Source organism: Dama dama, chromosome 16 (genome assembly GCF_033118175.1).
Source record: "Dama dama isolate Ldn47 chromosome 16, ASM3311817v1, whole genome shotgun sequence".
NCBI classification, from domain to species: domain Eukaryota; kingdom Metazoa; phylum Chordata; class Mammalia; order Artiodactyla; family Cervidae; genus Dama; species Dama dama.
Genome location: NC_083696.1, coordinates 20,233,399 through 20,253,782, shown reverse-complemented (window position 1 = coordinate 20,253,782; position 20,384 = coordinate 20,233,399). Strand labels below are relative to the sequence as shown.

General features: G+C 40.7%; 1 protein-coding gene across 1 annotated transcript in view; it reads right to left on the bottom strand.

Annotated features, from left to right (window-relative positions):
• Positions 1 to 20,384, bottom strand: part of GRIN3A (glutamate ionotropic receptor NMDA type subunit 3A) — a 189,331-nt gene that overhangs the window by 63,008 nt on the left and 105,939 nt on the right. Inside the window, exons 4-5 of the mRNA XM_061164001.1 lie at positions 7,838 to 7,983; positions 63 to 178 (exon numbers count right to left, since the gene is read on the bottom strand). Coding sequence (XP_061019984.1) covers positions 63 to 178; positions 7,838 to 7,983 — 262 coding nt within the window. The remainder of the gene's footprint in view (positions 1 to 62; positions 179 to 7,837; positions 7,984 to 20,384) is intronic.

The window sequence follows — 20,384 nt, the reverse complement described above, 5'->3', positions numbered from 1 at the left end:
TGCTAGGTTGGCAAACTGAACAGATCTAGAGTAAAAGTGCATCAAGAATGATTGACTAATACCTTCTATGGCAAACGGCTTCCCCACAGTTAGAAGTCTGCAGTCAGCATCTACTGACACTTCGTAATCCAGAAGGGCTTTGTCCATGATGAAGGCATCTAGTTTCTCTGGATCATTCCTATGTTTAAAACCAAAAGAAGAAAAGTGGAAAATGATTCATTAATAGACAGGAAACACCAGGTCTGACAGCTAGCTTTTGATTAGGGAGCAGAAATCTGGACAGTAAGGGCAGTCCAAGCTGGGCAGCTGCTGGCTCTGCCTTGGTGACATCTCACTGACCTGCAGAGAACAGACCAGGGGAAACAGACGCTCTTAACAGAGAGCATGACATCTTTCCAGGGGTTCTAAATTGAACAACAAAACCAGAGCAACCCTGAATTGAGTGCAAAGGTAAACAGTCAAGGTTCATTTCTCGTACATTAACTGAATGATCTTTTTTTTTTTTTTTTGTCGTGCTACATGTAGGATCTCAGTTCCCCAACCAGAAGTGCAGAAGTGCAGAGTCTTAACCACTGAACCACCAAATGAAGTCCTCCAAGTGACTTCTTAGTGTAGGCATTATATTTATTGTTCTCCAAACCCTTTATAATGACCCTGAAGAGGGAGGTGGGCTTCCCTGGTAGCTCAGATGGTAAAGAATCTGCCTGTAATGCATGAGACCCAGGTTCAATCCCTGAGTTGGGAAGGTCCCCTGGAGAAGGAAATGACAACCCACTCCAGTATTCTTGCCTGGGAAATCCCGTGTTCATGGGGTTGCAAAGAGTCGGACATGACTGAACGACTATCACTTTCATTTTCACTTGAAGGGGGTGGTAGTATCCTATTTTAACAAATGAAGGAATTGAGGTTCAGAGAGTTGAAATAAGTTGATCCAGTTCACAAGCCAGTCAGTGTTGGAGCTAGGTGATCTCATTAATCAATATGTGAAAATTCTTCATTCTTTCTGTCATGATCACTGTCATATTCTCCAGAGGTCAGGCATTATCTCACACTTGGGAGTACATAATAAAGAAGTGCAAGTAAGAGATCCAGCACTCTTGGGGAAAAAAGAGTTCAAGCTCTTTAAAGTCCATAGCTGGTGTTTAATAAATGGAAGAGGAAGCATATGTAAATCAGGTCTTTGTGGTCTGATTTATTAATATAATTCCAGAGATTCATGTTTCACTCCCATCCCAGGAGACAGTTCAGGCAAAAATCATTTAAAGGCAAGTATTCTGGACTGTAGCAGCGAACTGGCTGTGGGCTGGGCTCAAGATAGCAACAGACACTTTGTGCATCCTTTTTGTATTCTCCCCCATTTTTTAACATAGGTGCAGAAATGGTCCCCAGGAAGGTGGTCAGCACCAGTTGAGCTCCACTTACAAAGGAGGCAAGGGAGAATGAGTTTCACAGGTAACTATTTAAGGTATATGCAAATGGCTCTTTGTTTTCAGCTATCTCAAACATTTTTGGAAAGGTAATAAAACATTTAATAAAGCCTTTTTGACCCTCAGGGTTGTCCAATGAGCTTGGTAAAGAGAACAACTCTTCTCTGTTCCATCTGGGTCCAGTCCTTCCTCTCTTAGAACCAAAAATGAGGCTATTGGAATTCAGTACAGAGGGGTAGATTCTAAACTCAGAGGAGAATATTGGGCCATCAAAAATCTAAAAGAGAAGGACACCACTAAACACCTCTAAGATTCATCATGGGTTTGTCTGACACACACTGACATATATTGAGTAGGTCAGCTTCCCTTCTTGGTGCCAATGACCATCACTTCCTCTTTATACTCTTTCAGAAAGCGAAATAGCCACTTCAAAATGAATAATCTAAAGAAAAAAATCTAAAAAAAAATAAAATCTTTCCAGGGGCATTGGATTTGAGTTACAATGAAGCCTATGTTTCAGTTCAGTCGTGTCTGACTCTTTGCGACCCCATGGACTGCAGCAAGCCAGGCTTCCCTGTCCATAAGTTTACTCAAACTCATGTCCACTGAGTCGGTGATGCCATCCAACCATCTCATCCTCTGTTGGCCCCTTCTCCTCCTGCCTTCAATTTTTCCCAGCATCAGGGTCTTTTCCAATGAGTTGGTTCTTTGTATCAGGTGGCCAAAGATTTGGGGTTTCAGCTTCAGCATCAGTCCTTCCAATGAATATTCAGGACTGATTTCCTTTAGGATGGACTGGTTGGATCTCCTTCTGTCCAAGGGACTCTCAAGAGTCTTGTCCAACACCACAGTTCAAAAGCATCGATTCTTTGGCACTCAGCTTTCTTTATAGTCCAACTCTCACATTCACACATGACTACTGGAAAAACCATAGCTTTGACTAGATGGATCTTTGTTGGTAAAGTCAAGTCTCTGCTTTTTAATATGCTATCTAGATTGGTCATAACTTTTCTTCCAAGGAGTAAGCGTCTTTTAATTTCATGGCTGCAGTGACCATCTGCAGCAACTTTGGAGCCCCCCAAAATAGTCTGTCACTGTTTCCATTGTTTCCCCATCTACTGGCCATGAAGTGATGGGACCAGATGCCATGATCTTAGTTTTCTGAATGTTGAGTTTTAAGCCAAATTTTCACTCTCCTTTTTCACTTTCATCAAGAGGCTTTTTAGTTCTTCACTTTTTGCCATAAGGGTGGTGTCATCTGCATATCTGAGGTTATTGATATTTCTCCCGGCAATCTTGATTCCAGCTTATGCTTCATGCAGTCCAGCATTTCTCATGATGTACTCTGCATATAAGTTAAATAAGCAAGGTGAGAATATACAGCCTTGACGTACTCCTATTTGGAAGAAGTCTGTTGTTCCACGTCCAGTTCTAACTGTTGCTTCCTGACCTGCATACAGATTTCTCAAGAGGCAGGTCAGATGGTCTGGTACTCCCATTTCTTGAAGAATTTTCCACAGCTTGTTGTGATCCACACAGTCAAAGGCTTTGGCCTAGGCAATAAAGCAGAAATAGATATTTTCCTGGAACTCTCTTGCTTTTCCAATAATTCAGTGGATGTTGGCAATTTGATATCTGGTTCCTCTGCCTTTTCTAAATCCAGCTTGAACATCTGGAAGTTCATGGTTTATGTACTGTTGAAGCCTGGCTTGGAGAATTTTGAGCATTACTTTACTCGCGTGTGAGATGAGGGCAACTGTGCAGCAGTTTGAGCATTCTTTGGCATTGCCTTTCTTTGAGATTGGAATGAAAACTGACCTTTTCCAGTCCTGTGGCCATTGCTGAGTTTTCCAAATTTGCTGGTATATTGAGTGCAGCACTTTCACAGCATCATCTTTTAGCATTTGAAATAACTCGACTGGAATTCCATCACCTCCACTAGCTTTGTTCATAGTGATGCTTCTTAAGGCCTACTTGACTTCACATTCCAGGATGTCTGGCTTTAGGTGAGTGATCACACCATCATGATTATCTGGGTCATGAAGATCTTTTTTGTATAGTTCTTCTGTGCATTCTTGCCACCTCTTCTTAATATCTTCTGCTTCTGTTAGGTCCATACCATTTCTGTCCTTTATTGTGCCCATCTTTGCATGAAATGTTCCCTTGGTATCTCTAATTTTCTTGAAGAGATCTCTAGTCTCTCCCATTCTACTGTTTTCCTCTGTTTCTTTGCGTTGATCACCGAGGAAGGCTTTCTTTTCTCTCCTTGCTATTTCTTTGGAACTCTGCATTCAAATGGGTATATCTTTCCTTTTCTCCTTTGCTTTTCACTTCTCTTTTTCTCACAGCTATTTGTAAGGTCTCCTCAGATAACCATTTTGCCTTTTTGCATTTCTTTTTCTTGGGGATGGTCTTGATCACTGCTTCCTGTACAATGTCACGAACCTTCATCCATAGTTCTTCAGGCACTCTGTCTGTCAGATCTAATCCCTTGAATCTATTTCTCACTTCCACTATATAATCTTAAGGGATTTGATTTAGATCATACCTGAATGGTCTAGTGGTTTTCCCTACTTTTTTCAATTTAAGTCTGAATTTGGCAATAACGAGTTCATGATCTGATCCACAGTTAGCTCCCAGTCTTATTTTTGCTAACCCTATAGAGCTTCTCCATCTTTGGCTACAAAGAATGTAATCCATCTGATTTCAGTATTGACCATCTGGTGATAACCATGTGTAGAGTCTTCCCTTGTGTTGCTGGAAGAGGGTGTTTGCTATGACCAGTGTGTTCTTATGACAAAACTCTATTAGCCTTTGCCGTGCTTTATTCTGTATTCCAAGGCCAAATTTTCCTGTTACTCCAGGTATCTTTTGACTTTCTACTTTTGCATTCCAGTCCCCATAACAAAAAGAACATTTTTTTTTTTTTTGGTGTTAGTTCTAGAAGGTCTTGTAGGTCTTCATAGAACTGTTCAACTTTAGCTTCTTCAGCATTACTGGTCAGGGATTAGATTTGGATTACTGCGATATTGAATGTTTGCCTTGGAAATGAACAGAGATCATTCTGTCATTTTGAGATTGCATCCCAGTACTGCATTTCAGACTCTTTTGTTGACTATGGTGGCTACTCCATTTCTTCTAAGGGATTCTTGCCAACAGTAGTAGATATAATGGTCATCTCAGTTCAATTCACCCATTCTAGTCCATTTTAGTTCACTCATTCCTAAAATGTCGATGGTCACTCTTGCCATCTCCTGTTTGATCACTTCCAATTTGCCTTGATTTATGGACCTAACATTCCTGTTTCCTATTTAATATTCCTCTTTTCAGCATTGGACTTTACTTCCATCACCAGTCACATCCACAACTGGGTGTTGTTTTTGCTTTGGCTGCATTTCTTCATTCTTTCTGGAGTTATTTCTCCACTGATCTCCAGTAGCATATTGGGCACGTATTGACCTGCGGAGTTCATCTTTCAGAGTCCTATCTTTTGCCTTTTCATACTGTTCATGGGGTTCTCAAGGCAAGAATACCGAAGTGGTTTGCCATTCCCTTCTCCAGTGGACCACATTTTGTCAGAATTCTTCCCCATGAACATCTGTCTTGGATGGCCCTAGATGGCATGACTCATAGTTTCATTGAGTTAGACAAGGCCGTGGTCCATGTGATCAGATTGGTTAGTTTTCTGTGATTGTGATTTTCAGTCCGTCTGCCCTCTGATGGAGTAGGATAAGAGGCTTATAGAAGCTTCCTGATGGGAGAGACTGACTTAAGGGGTCTTGTTCTGATGGGCAGGGCCATGCTTATAAATCTTTTTTACTATGTTTAACCTCAACCAAAATGAAAAACATCTTTCAGCTCCAGAGCTGTGGGAAGCTTCAGAAAGGGCTTAGTATATGAACCGTATCCTGGAAGCTGAGGATCAGAAACCTTAATGGAATCCTGGCAGTAAAATAAAAATCAAGCTGAAAGGTATTTCTCTAATGAAAGCTTTATTCTCACAGTACCAAAATGTACCTTGGGAGCTACACAGGACCGAGTTACCATTTACTAATGCTCTGTAAATATTTGTGGCAGCAATAGGAGTACAAAAAGTTAGGGCTCAGCTTTTCTAACCAGTACTTCCTGTGGTCCATCTGAGGGGTATCCCTAAATAACTCCTCATGATTTTGAATTGCAAAGTGAAGTTATCTATGGCAGGTCTCTGTTGCATAGGAAGGCAAGAAGCAATTAGCTAACAGACTCCCATGGGGCCCTGAGTCACTGGTGAGGAAGTGGCAAGGTTTGATCCAGGTGTAATGAGCTTCTAGACTGGCTGAATCATCCTTACAGTTGGCAGGGCCTACAGTTGTTTCTCCCATTATAAAATCATGCTGTCTTTTTGAACATTCATTTCATAACACATATACCACAAAACTAGTTATATATAAACATATAAAAATAAAGTAATTATTACTATAATAGGGATTCATTTATTGGAATACTGTTACTTCAAAAAGCAGGGTCCTAAGTGAGTTAGGATGAAGCTCAGGGAATCTGACGGGAGAGGGGAGGGACAGCGTTAACACAGGAACTTCTCTTTATAGATGACTCCGGGGTATGGAGTCATACCATACCCTGTAGGTATGGCACTGATATGTCAGGGAGTAGCTTGGGGACCTTGGTTTTTTGGAGAAGTGAATAGGAGCATAGGCTGTATCTGGGCCAAAAGTGGAGAGAGAAGCTTAGAGGGAAGAAGGCAGAGAGCATTAATGATAACCTTTGTTCCAAAGTTACCTCAATCTGTAATTCACCTGGGGAGCTTGTTAAAATGCAGATTCTGTGATGGGACCTGAGAGTCTTCATTTCTCACACGCTCCCAGGTGCTACCTGCTACATGAATGTTGCTGGAATGTGGACTGTACCTTGAACATCAAGGACCTGCTTTCCAGTTACAGTTCTCAGGCTAGCCTGCAGCAGTGCTGCAGTCCAAAGACATGGTTTTGGTCCTGACTGCCACTTGCTAGCTGTATTTCCATGGACAAGTTGATTCTTTCGGGCCTCAACTCCTTCACCTGTGCCTGTTTTCCTAACAATTTCTTCTCTCCAGCTAGAGTGCGGCTAACTCAGCTCTCGGGCCTTGGAGGTGAATCCTCCGGAATAAATGAATACCCAGAGTGGAGTGAAACTGCTCCATGGCAGCAGGGGCTTTTCTCAGCTTTCACACTGCCAGAAGGGCCCAATTTGTCACCCATTACTATTTAGTGGGGAGCCATCACTATCTTCCTGACATCTTATTCTTTTTCCCAGCCATGGATTTCCCTGATGGAGAGGATAAAGAGGAGGTGTTGGGGGGCAAAGGAGCACTAAACTCTGTGTCAGAGAGGGACTCTAATGTTTTAAAGTTCTTACAAAATTGAAAGTGCCATTTCATAGTGTTTCACACCATATATACCTGTGAAAATCTGAGAACACAAAGTTTTCTTTCTAGACTCTAGTTTAGTCCATAAAATTGTTTTCAGGGCTGATTACTAGAGTTTTTGAGAAATACAGAGCCCTTATGTCCCATAAAATTATTTACTTCCCTTCTTTCTTAAAAAAGAATTTGAGGTGCCAAGTCCTGCTGTCATTGGGGAGATAATTGTGTTTGATGATAGAGAAACCAGTTTTCTGGTACTGCGCGATTGTAGGGATTGGAGTTTGAGTGTACGTTATTGTCCTGAGACCATCAGGCAGGAGGGGGAGGACTGCTTGCTCACATGCTGTGGCGCTTATCAGGAGCCATTCATCCCCTTCTCCCAGGCAGACCAGTTGAGCAGACCCAGAGATGCACCATCCTCCTTTGCATTCAGCTTCCCTGAATTATAGCTCTGATAATCTGCCATGGCAATGTGATTGCTCTTGATTGCTTCTCATAAATTCTGATGAGAAGGATGCAGGCATGGGAATCATTGCCTTTTATCTTATTTCTTTTCTACAGGAAATCTCTAAGATAAATCCCGCTTCCTTGTGGCAAGAGGAGACAGTTCACAGGTTTAGAGATTCACTGTGAGGAAAGGGTTGCTTTGGGACACTTTATCCTCTGGCCACATTCCCTGAGTGTTTGATCGTTTCAGCACCATTATTTTCCCAAGTGATGTGAAGCCAACGTTTACTTCCTCTACCATCTGCTACACTACTGACCCTACTGGCATTTTGATCAAAGCTACTGCCAGCTTGGGACTGTGGAGGTAACTAGAAAACTAGGTCACATAATTAAATGCACATTTATTCCATACTGTCTCCTGTATCTCACATGGTGTGAGGTATCATGGAACACAAAATGGGTATATTTAGATAACATAAAAAAAAAAAAACCCAATGAACATTACATCAGTAACAAGGCTTCTTTTTCATTGAGAACTTTTTGGACTGAGGAGGTTGACACTCACTTTAGATACGCCACTCCATCCAGGGTGGCTGGTACATTGTACCTTCTCATATACTCATGCATCTCTGGGAAGCTTTGCCTCACATAGTCTTCAGCACTGCTCTCCCGGACAGTTCCAAAACGGAAGCCTTGAGAGGGATGATGTAGCTATGAGGCAGAAAAAGAAATGTCTTGAATATAAATTATTCCTAGAGTTGTTTTCAAATTTTTCTTTTTCTATCATTCTTTCGAGTCTGATAATGACCTTTTATTTTTCAAACACACAGTCATAAACATAAATTTCCTTGTGCCAACATAGGTACATGCTCTTTCATACCAGCTTTCACATAAATAAATGTTCTATCTTCACATAAGTAACTAGTCTCTCTTCAGAAGCAAACAGATGAAAACAACAAGTAGAAAATATAAAACAGCTTTCTTCTTTATATTGAGAGCCTGTCAGAATTCTTTAGAAATTATAAAGTGACATATGAAATCAACCTTGGTAATCATATTATAAATTGCTTATTAGGGAAAGCATAAAGTTAAAATAATAAGTTAAAGATTGTGCCCTTCCTTGGTTAGAACTACACAAAGGCCAAGTTAAAATCCTGCAACCTGAGATCAAAATATACATGACCCCAAACCATGAATTCACCTCTTTTATGTTTATTAGTCTTTATGCTATAGTATATTTTAAGTTCATTGAATTTATTTTTGGTGTAATCATGAAGTGATCTATTTCCCTTAGATAACTCTGTTACACAGTGCTGAGTCATATTGCATATTTTCTCAAATGGAATGGTATGTAAGACAATTAGGAGCAACAGAGGAGGCGGCTAGCAGGAGTAGATCCAGTAATGTCATGGTTCTCCAGGATGCAAGGCCTCACAGTGAGGAGAGGTATTAAGATATAGTACATGAGACAGTATAATTCATGGAAGTTGCACAGAAGTATTAATACAGGATCTAGAGTTATTTCAAATAAAAGAATCAACTCGGGTTTTTTTCTTTTTTTTAAAGTTGTTTACATGCCTACAGATTAAGAAATCACTGAATTTGGTAATAAACAATTTATATTTGAAGATTAATTAGTTTTGACACACAGTAAAGGGTCTAACAATATGGCAATAGTTAAATTATTTGCCACGTCCTTATAGAATGTTATCTAATGTATAAATCATGTTTGTAAAGCATATTTAATAAAACAAAGCAAATGCTCATATGACAAATGAAGAAAAGGCTCTTGTATGGTCTGATCAAAGTTAAATATGTATATAGTTATTTTAAGGGCTTCCCAGGTGGTGTAGTGGTAAAGAATCTGCCTGCCAATGCAGGAGATGTGGGTTTGATTCCTGGGTCAGGAAGATCCCCTGGAGGAGGAAATGGCAACCCACTCCAGTATTCTTGCCTGGAGAATTCCATGGATAGAGGAGCTATCCCATGGAATAGGGAATGTATCCCAGATACAGAGCTAACCCACTGTAACTGGTGGGTTACAGTCCATGGGGTTGCAAAGAGTTGGACACAACTGAGCATGCATGCATTCATAGTTATTTTAAATACTGTGGCTCCCTCATATATATCATATATACACATGTACACACACACACACACCCCTGGGAAGAAAATATATCAAGATATTAACAATGGTTGTTCCACATATTTATTTATAGATTGGCTACAGAAACATGCCTCGTGTTTGTAAGTTAAAAAACTACATTCAGTGAAGTAAGTCATTAACTTATGTCAATATTTTTTGGGGGGGCAGCTTTGCATAATTTTAAGAGTTACTGGGCCCACAAAGGTAAGTACCTACAATCATTGCCACAAAGTGACTTACCACCTGCTTTGTGATATTTCTTTGGCTATCTCACTGTTGAACAGACTGTATGGCATAAACCTGTGTTCAATTGTTCACACACTGGATAAATTCTAATGTTTTATGCCAGCATAACCTTAATGAGGCATCAATAATAATAATGGCTAACATTTATTGATTTTTATGTGCTAACTGATGTTTATCTGCATTATCTTGATTAATCCTCATAAAAACCTGATTAATCCTTATAAAAACCTCATAAAAAGGACTCTAGTAATACTTATTTTTTAAGGATTAATCAACTAGAAGCTCAGCGAAATGTAGCAAGTAATAGTAAGTAATAAAAGTAGTAAGATCACACAGCTAGAAGTAGTAGGGATTGGATTAGAACCTATGTCTGTTTGACTTCAAAGTCTGCACTATTACCGACCACATCACCCTGCCTTTCAGGTCATGGCAGCAAATGGAGAGAAGATGTTTATTAGAACAAACTCACTAGTCTTTTAAAATATTCTCCTTAAGGCTTAGGCCTAGGCTGTTCTTTACAGTAGCAGATTGCAACCCTGTGGCTTGATCAAGGCAAACTTATCAACATTCTGTTTATCCAACAGCTATTCATTTTTTAAAGCCTAGATCAAGACTCTATCTGAAGTCTTTGGCCTTATCGAATTTCACCCTCCTATCCAGGAAGAACAAAAATAAAAATAATTTACTGCCTCTTTATCTGTGCTGAGACAGCACCTTGTACATACATAACATGTAGGCTAGGTACTTACTTAGCCATTTTTCACACTTTTCATACATTTCTCCTTTGACTCTCCCAATAAACTTATGAGGTATTTCTATTATCATCCTTTTATAAATACAGGAACTGAAGATTAGAAAGTTTGTTATTTGCCCAAGACCACAGAGCTAGTAAACGTTGAATGTGGAATATGAACCCAGATAGTCTGATGGAAACGAACAGAGATCGTTCTGTCGTTTTTGAGATTGCATCCAAGTACTGCATTTTAGACTCTTCTGTTGATTATGATTATGATGGCTACTCCATTTCTTCTAAGGGATTCTTGCCAACAGTAGTAGATGTAATGGTCGTCTGAGTTCAATTCACCCATTCTAGTCTATTTTAGTTCACTCATTCCTAAAATGTCGATGGTCACTCTTGCCATCTCCTGTTTGACCGCTTCTAATTTGCCTTGATTTATGGACCTAACATTCCAGGTTCCTATGCAGTATTGCTCTTTTCAGCATTGGACTTTACTTCCATCACCAGTCACATCCACAACTGGGTGTTGTTTTTGCTTTGGCTGCATTTCTTCATTCTTTCTGGAGTTATTCCTCCATTGATCTCCAGTAGCATATTGGGCACCTATTGACCTGCGGAGTTCATCTTTCAGAGTCCTATCTTTTGCCTTTTCATACTGTTCATGGGGTTCTCAAGGCAAGAATACCGAAGTGGTTTGCCATTCCCTTCTCCAGTGGACCACATTTTGTCTGAACTCTCCCCCATGACCCGTCTGTCTTGGATGGCTCTAGATGGCATGGCTCATAGTTTCATTGAGTTAGACAAGGCTGTGGTCCATGTGATCACATTGGTTAGTTTTCTGTGATTGTGGTTTTCAGTCTGTCTGCCCTCTGATGAAGAAGGATAAGAGGCTATGGAAGCTTCCTGATGGGAGAGACTTACTGAGGGGGAAACTGGGTCTTGTTCTGATGGGCAGGGCGGTGCTCAATAAATCTTTAATTCAATTTTCTGTTGATGGGTGGAGCTGTGTTCCCTCCCTGCTATTTACTGGGGCCAAACTATGGTGGAGGTAATGAAGATAATGGCAACCTTCTTCAAAAGATCCCACACATGTACTGCTACACTCACTGCCCTCAACCCTGCAGCAGGTCACCACCGACCCACGTGTCCGCTGGAGACTCCTGGACACTCAATGGGCAAGTCTGGGTCAGTCTCCTGTGGGGTCACTGCTCATTTCTCCTGGATCCTGGTGTGCACAAAGTTCTGTTCGTGCCCTCAAAGAGTCTATTTCCAAGTCCTGTGTAAGTTCTGGCAGCTCTATGGTGGGATTAATGGCGACCTCCTCCAAGAGGGCTTATGCCATACCCAAGTCTGCTGCACCCAGAGTCCTGTTCCTGTGGAAGTCCACTGCTGACCCGTACCTCCACAGGAGATGCTCAAACACAGTTCTGTCTCAGTCTCTGTGGGGTCCCTGGATTATGGTGTGCAAAAGGTTTGTTTGAGCCTTCTGAGCATCTCTGGTGGGAATGGGGTTTGATTCTAAATGTGAATTCGCCTCTCCTACCATGTTGCTGGGACTTCTGTGTTGCCCTTGGGCGTGGGGTATCTCTTCACAGCCCATCCAGGGCCTACTGTCTTGCTGGGGTTTCTCTGACCTTGGGTGTGGGGTATCTCCTCACAGCTGCTCCAGCAAACTGCAGTCACAGCTCCTGACCTTGGGCGTGGGGTATCACCTCTTTCAATATCACAGTAATCCAACTCTATGCCCCAACCTGTAATGCTGAAGAACCTGAAGTTGAACAGTTCTATGAAGACCTACAAGACCTTCTAGAACTAACACCAAAAAAAACCATGTCCTTTTCATCCTGGGGGACTGGAATGCAAAAGTAGGAAGTCAAGAGATACCTGGAGTAACAGGAAAATTTAGCCTTGGAGTACAGAATGAAGCAGGGCAATGGCTAATAGAGTTTTGCCATAAGAACACACTGGTCATAGCAAACACCCTCTTCCAGCAACACAAGAGAAGACTCTACACATGGATATTACCTGATGGTCAATACTGAAATCAGATGGATTATATTCTTTGCAGCCAAAGTTGGAGAAGCTCTATACAGTCAGCAAAAACAAGACCGGGAGCTGACTGTGAATCAGATCATAAACTCCTTATTGCCAAGTTCAGACTTAAATTGAAGAAAGTAGGGAAAACCACTAGACCATTCAGATATGATCTAAATCAAATCCCTTAAGGTTATACAGTAGAAGTGAGAAATAGATTCAAGGGATTAGATCTGATAGACAGAGTGCCTGATGAACTATGGACAGAGGTTCATGACATTGTACAGGAGACAGGGATCAAGACCATCCCCAAGAAAAATAAGTGCAAAAAAGCAAAATGGCTGTCTGAGGAGGCCTTAAAAATAACTGTGAAAAGAAGAGAAGTGAAAAGCAAAGGAGAAAAGGAAAGATATACCCATTTGAATGCAGAGTTGCAAAGAATAGCAAGGAGAGATAAGAAAGCCTTCCTCAGTGATCAGTGCAAAGAAACAGAGGAAAACAATTGAATGGGAAAGACTAGAGATGGCTTCAAGAAAATTAGAGATACCAAGGGAACATTTCATGCAAAGATGGACTCAATAAAGGACAGAAATGGTATGGACCTAACAGAAGCAGAAGATATTAAGAAGAGGTGGCAAGAATGCACAGAAGAACTGTACAAAAAGGATCTTCACGACCCAGATAATCATGATGGTGTTATCATTCACTTACAGCCAGACATCCTGGAATGTGAAGTCAAGTAGGCCTTAGAAAGCATCACTACGAACAAAGCTAGTGGAGGTGACAGAATTCTAGTTGAACTATTTCAAATGCTAAAAGATGATGCTGTGAAAGTACTGCACTCAATATGCCAGCAAATTTGGAAAACTCAGCAATGGCCACAGGACTGGAAAAGGTCAGTTTTCATTCCAATCCCTAAGAAAGATAGTGCCAAAGAAGGCACAAACTACTGCGTAATTGCACTCATCTCACACACTAGCAAAGTAATGCTTAAAATTCTCCAAGCCAGGTTTCAGCAATATGTGAGCCATGAACTTCCAGATGTTCAAGCAGTTTTAGAAAAGGCAGAGGAATCAGAGTTCAAATTGCCAACATCTGCTGGATCATCAAAAAAGCAAGAGAGTTCCAGAAAAACATCTATTTTTGCTTTAATGCCTACCAAAGCCTTTGACTTTGTGGATCACCACAAACTGTGGGAAATTCTGAAAGAGATTGGAGTACCAGACCATCTGACCTGCCTCTTGAGAAATCTGTATGCACGTCAGGAAGCAACAGTTAGAACTGGACGTGGAACAACAGACTTCTTCCAAATAGGAAAAGGAGTACGTCAAGGCTGTATATTGTCACCCTGCTTATTTAACTTATATGCAGAGTATATCATGAGAAACACTGGGCTGGAGGAAGCACAAGCTGGAATCAAGATTGCTGGGAGAAATATCAATAACCTCAGATATGCAGATAACACCAGCCTTATGGCAGACAGTGAAGAAAAACTAAAGAGCCTCTTTATGAAAGTGAAAGAGGAGAGTGAAAAAATTGGCTTAAAACTCAACATTCAGAAAACTAAGATCACAGCATCTGGTCCCATCACTTCATGTTAAATAGATGGAGAAACAGTGGAAACAGCGGCAGAGGTTATTTTTTGCGGCTCCAAAATCACTGCTGATGTGACTGCAGCCATGAAATTAAAAGACACTTGCTCCTGGAAGGAATGCTATGACCAACCTAGACAGCATATTAAAAAGCAGAGATATTACTTTGCCAACAAACCTCCATCTAGTCAAGGCTGTGGTTTTTCCAGTAGTCATGTATGGATGTGAGAGTTGGACTATAAAGAAAGCTGAGCACCAAATAATTGAGACTTTTGAACTGTGGTGTTGGAGAAGACTCTTGAGAGTCCCTTGAACAGCAAGGAGATGCAACCAGTCCATCCTAAAGGAAATCAGTCCTGAATATTCATTGGAAGGACTGATGCTGAAGCTGAAACTCTGATGCTCTGGCCACCTGATGGGAGGACCTGACTCATTGGAAAAGACCCTGATGCTGGGAAATGTTGAAGGTGGGAGGAGAAGGGGATGATAGAGGATGAGATGGTTGGATGGCATCACCAACTCAATGGACATGAATTTGAATAAACTCCTGTAGTTGGTGATGGACAGGGAGGCCTAGGGTGCTGCAGTCCATAGCGTCACAAAGAGTTGGACACGGCTGAGTGACTGAACTGAATTGAACTGAGTTTGATGGACAATAGTGAGCTCTGAACACTATGAACAGATCTTCTGACACTATGTCATGCTGACTTTGGACCTGGTCATTACAAAACTTGCTACTTAGCCAGGTAGTGAGCTAAGGGCTTTGAACATTTCAAATTCTGGAAAATAGATGTCATTTTCATATTTTACAGATTAAGATGCTGAGGTTTGGGTACACTAATAATCAAATTCTCATAGCTAGTCATTAGTAAGATCAGCCCTCATTCTTTTCCCTAACATGCAGACCAGGTTTCATTCATTTGAGGACCAGTTACCTATTATGACACTTGTACCTGAAGAGGGCTCTGTACATGTGTGTCAAATCAATTAATTTTACCACTATTCTTCTTTCTTCACCCATTTAACTTGTATTCATCCTTCTACTCTCAGCCATCACTTCCTTAAGTAGCTGACTAGGTCAGAGGCTACTTTCCTAAGCTCTCATAGTACACATACTTTTCTTTTGTAGAACTTATCACAATTGCACTTTTAAAATTTAACTGTGTAATAGTTTAATGTCTAGCCTTTCATCTTCTCACTGGACTGGAAGCTCTATGTAAAACATTTAATTAATTGTTGTAGTCCAATGCCTTTCATCATGTAGTTGCTCAATAATATGCTTGATGAATGACTGATGGATTCTTTGAACCCGGAGGGAGATGAGAACTTTGCCATCCCACTTAGCACAGATTGGGCTAACAATAGAGCTTACACCTCAGGCTTTTGAAGTGAACCCTCCTTTTAAGGTAAAAGGATCTCAGGTCAGTAATTAGAATACCTTTGTCTTATATAGTCCTTTTTAGAAATAATTTAAATAATAATCTTAAAATAATCCTTTTTAGAAGTCCATTTTCTCACATTATACTGTGCAATATTTTTATGGCCTATGAACTATTTCTAGGCAAACTCTGCACTTCTTTTCTTTGTTGAGTGCATCAATACAGCACTGCTTCCCAAGACACCAAAGGGAGTTGGGAACCAGCAGATCCAGGCTTGGGATTTCAGAGGAGGATGAGTAAGCCCTTGTGTTGTCTCCTTTCCATGTTTTCCTGCTGCCTTTCATTCATGTCTCTTCGTAGCATGGCTCTCATGCCTGTGAAGGGAGCAGTTTTGAGAATGGAAAGTTCCTTCAACATTACCATAAATAACCAGGTTCTATGGGAGGAAGCATTCTGTTAGCCTGACCGGGACCCCACTCTAACCTGGAGAGGTATTACAAACACTGCCGTTTCTCCAGTCTAAGCCACCATCATTCCTGCCCTCTGCACATTCCCTCTCTTCCCCTCCAATCCAGTCAAAGTAATCTTCCTAGAGCCCCAAACTGGTCATGTCACCCACTTGTTTCACATCTATCAGTGGCTCCTCATTGCTCTGGGATGAAGCTGAAACTCTGGCCTCAGCATGATCCAACTCCCACCACCTTCTTTCCACTCACATCTTCCCACTCTCCCCTGGGCCCTGAAACTTTAGCCAGTTTTCTCAGTTCTTCCAACATATACCTTTTGCTTGATCAGGTCTCTTGCCCATAGCCATCACTCTACCTGGGATGCTTCCCTCTGTGTAGCTAATTCTAAAATGTCACATCCTCAGAGAAGCCTTTGCTGACCCCTAGACTAGATTAGGCCACCTGCAACATCCTCCAATTGTACCCTGCAATTTCATATCACATTAATGACACCTGGGATTATTTGTTCAATGTCTACTTTTCCTGCCAGCGTTTACATTTCCGTGAGTCTTGGGCCTATGCCTGTCTTATTTGTGAAGTCATAAGTCCTCAACAAATGTTAGCTGCTATTATTCTCATCATCATTATCATCATGAAGCAAATACAGTGCTTGGTATACAGAGCAGATCCCTGATAAGTATTGGTGTAATAAGTCATCATTATTAAAGCAAAATTCTCTTAGGTTAGAGACATTAAAAATAGACACTTGTGTCACACTTCATGTTGTCTTCCTTTTAAACATTAAATGTTTTCCTTTAATTCTTATCTTAATTCTTTTGAAACAGTATGTTCTTTTTTATCTCTATGTGTGAGATTCTAATGAAAAAAAAAAAAAAAAAGGATGAGCTACTCGGCAGTCACAGAATAATAGAATCAGAAAAGGGATCTAAGAAGCTATTGATGCAACTGGATAGACTAGCATAGCCCGCCCTTTGTGTCCATGTGGTGTGTAATTCAAACATCCAGGGATATCAGAAAGCCTGCATCCAGGAGGGAGGATAAAAGCATACAAAGAGCTAAAGTAGTTGAGCTGCATTACAACCATCACCAGGAAGCCCCAGAGAGAGAAAAATTTCTTTAAAGTTTCAGCTAAATATTTTACCAGCTCTTCCAATTCTGTTTATATTTGTGTCAGCCTCTTCAGGCCTTGGGAAAATATCTAAGGTTAACCTACCCATTTGTATGTGGATTGTTCAGCATTAATGGAATACTGAACTCTACCCAGGGCACCTGTGCGGAGAATAATCAGATATTTTGAAGAAAGCAAAGTGGCTCAAAACAAAATGGAAGCAAACTCAAGAGACAAGCTTCTCTGTCTGTGGTAGATGTAATGAATGTGAAAGTGTTAGGCACTTAGCCATGTCCGACTCTTTGCGACCCCATGGACTGTAGCCCACCAGGCTCCTCTGTCCATGGAATTCTCCAGGCAAGAATACTGCAGTGGGTAGCCAATCCCTTCTCCAGAGGATCTTCATGACCCAAGGATTGAACTTGGGTCAGATTATTTACCATCTGAGCCACCAGGGAAGCCCTGTAGATGTGATGATTTAGATTAAAAAGCAATCTTAATGTTTGGGATTTCCACTTGGGGTCTATATTTGTACTTATCTGAGATTTTACTTAAATGAGGGGAATGTAGTCACTAGGCCTGGTAAAATGTCCTGTGGAGGTGGGTGGAAAAGGCCATTTTTAACTTTACCAATGGAATGGGATATACTAGGTATTGGGACTTTAGTTCCTCCTCATGCCAGTGTATTACCCATTTAAAACTTGTGGACTCTATAAATGGGGTGGTCTCAGAGTTCAGAGGAGCTTTAAAAGTCATCTGCTCTATCCACTGATGGCTGAGTCCTTGATGGCAAAGCTAAATCTATGACTTGGAGTTTCTTCAAATGTAGACACTGACTCGTTAGGTCTAGGTTAGAGTCTGTGAATCTGCAGTTTAACAGGCTTCCTATTGACGTTGATACCTTGGTTCATGGATCAAACTTGAAGTAGCAAAACCATTTATAACATCACTACTATATTTCTGTTAAGTTTCTGCTTGGATGTCTCCAGTGACAAGGAAATCACTTTTCTTGAAGCATAACTTCTGTATAAGGAGGATGTCTTTGTGTCCCACCCAACAAATCTATTTGAATATGTAATAATAATAAAATAACAGCTAATATTTACAAATATTTACCATATGCTAACACAGTTAAATCTAGTGATATTGCTGCTTTTATTATTTTTTACTACATATGAGAATTGAGATTCAGGGAGATTTTAGCACATTGTCTTAGGCCAGCAGAAAGAGATAAATTAAGATCTGAATCTGACACTGTCTGACTTGAAGCCCTTAGCCTTTTCTAGCACTACATTCTGCCTTTATAGACGTGTTATTGTCCAAGTTTTGGTGATGTCTTTAAGTAAAACAAACCTGTCTGTGCTACAAATTCAAAATTATTTTGGTTGTTATAGATGTGCCTGTATGATTCATATTGCAAACTAGGACATTTCTTTAAAAGGGGACACTATTGATTATTACAGAGACAGCAGACACACTGGAATTATCCCCAACAAACAGGGATGTGTGTTCACTGAGTTATTACTCACTTTCTGAACATTGTTGTTTTTGTTCAGTCGCTCAGTCGTGTCTGACTCTTTGCTACCCCATGGACTGCATGAACATTAGGAAACAGAAAAATGAGGCTGAAAATAATGTTACCCAGTGTTTCTGTAATGTGAATTACTGAGTAAATTTTATATCACAGCATTTTTTCCATATTATTCCCATTTTCTTTTTCAAATTTTTTAAAAATTTATTTATTTTTACATTGAAGGATAATTGCTTTACAGAATTTTGCTGTTTCCTGTCAAACCTCAACATGAATCAGCCATAGGTATACATACATCCCCTCCCTTCTGAACCTCCCTCCCATCTCCCTCCCCACCCCACCCCTCTAGGTTGGTACAGAGCCCCTGTTTGAGTTTCCTGAGCCACACAGCAAATTCCCATTGGTGATCTATTTTACACATGGTAATGTAAGTGTCCATGTTACTCTTTCCATACATCTTACCCTCTCCTTCCCTCTCCCCGTGTCCATAAGTCTATTCTCTATGTCTGTTTCTCCATTGTTGCCCTGTAAATAAATTCTTCAGTACCATTTTTCTAGATTCTGTATATATGCATTAGAATATGGTATTTATCTTTCCCTTTCTGACTCACTTCACTCCATATGATAGGTTCTAGGTTCATCCACATCATTAGAACTGACTCAAATGCATTCCTTTTTATGGCTGAGTAATATTACAGAATATTACAGAAGCAAGGTTCTCCTTTTTTTGCATTTAAATTTCTTTATTGAAGTATAGTTGATGTATAATATTATGTAAATTATATGCATAAAATATAGTGATTCACAATTTTTACTGCCTTTTTTCTTTTCAGTCTGTAATCTCTAGTCAACAACATTCTTTGACATCATGTTTCATTTATGTGAGCTGTAGCCCAGGTTCGTCTGACAACCTGAGTCATTGCATCAAATCCCTTGTACAGACTAGGGGTTAGCAAACTATGCCCCGTGGGCCAAAGCCAGCCTGCCACTTGCTTTGTAAATCAAGTTTTATTGAAACCCAGCCAGGCCCCATCATTTGTATTGTCTACTGCTTTTGAACTACAAAGGTAAGAGCTGGGACTATATGGTTTCACAAAGCCTAAAATATTTACTATTTGGCTCAAATAGAAAATGCTTGCTGGTCCCTGGTATGGACAATAATTGATCTGACTATCACTTTGACTCCTCTATTTTAAAATCCAAACAGTTGCTTAAGAGGTGCCACCTTTGGAGGTGAATAAACAGAGGTACATGCATGTTCAGTTGTTTCAGTCATGCCCAACTCATTGTGACCCCATTGACTAGAGCCCACCAGGTTCCTCTGAACATGGGATTCTTTACTTAAGAATACTGGAGTAGGTTGCTGTGACCTCCTCTAGAGGATCTTCCCAACCCAGGGATCAAACCTGTATCTCTTGTCTCCTACATTGGCAGGTGGATTCTTTTCTTTACCACGAGTACTATCTGGGAACCCCAAATAGACAGCTAGATTTGGTAAATCTCAGTAGATTTCTTCAGTTCAGTTCAGTCCAGTTGCTCAGTCATGTCCAATTCTTTGTGACCCCATGGACTGCAGCACACCAGGCCTCCCTGTCCATCACCAACTCCTCGAGTTTACACAAACTCATGTCCATTGAGTCAGTGATGCCATCCAACCATCTCAAACTCTGTTGTCCCCTTCTCCCACCTTCAATCTTTCCCAGCATCAGGGTCTTTTCAAATGAGTCAGCTCTTCACATCAGGTGGCCAGAGTATTGGAGTTTCAGCTTCAAAATCAGTCCTTCCTATGAATATTCAGGACTGATTTCCTTTAGGATGGACTGGTTGCATCTCCTTGCTGTCCAAGGGACTCTCAAGAGTCTTCTCCAAC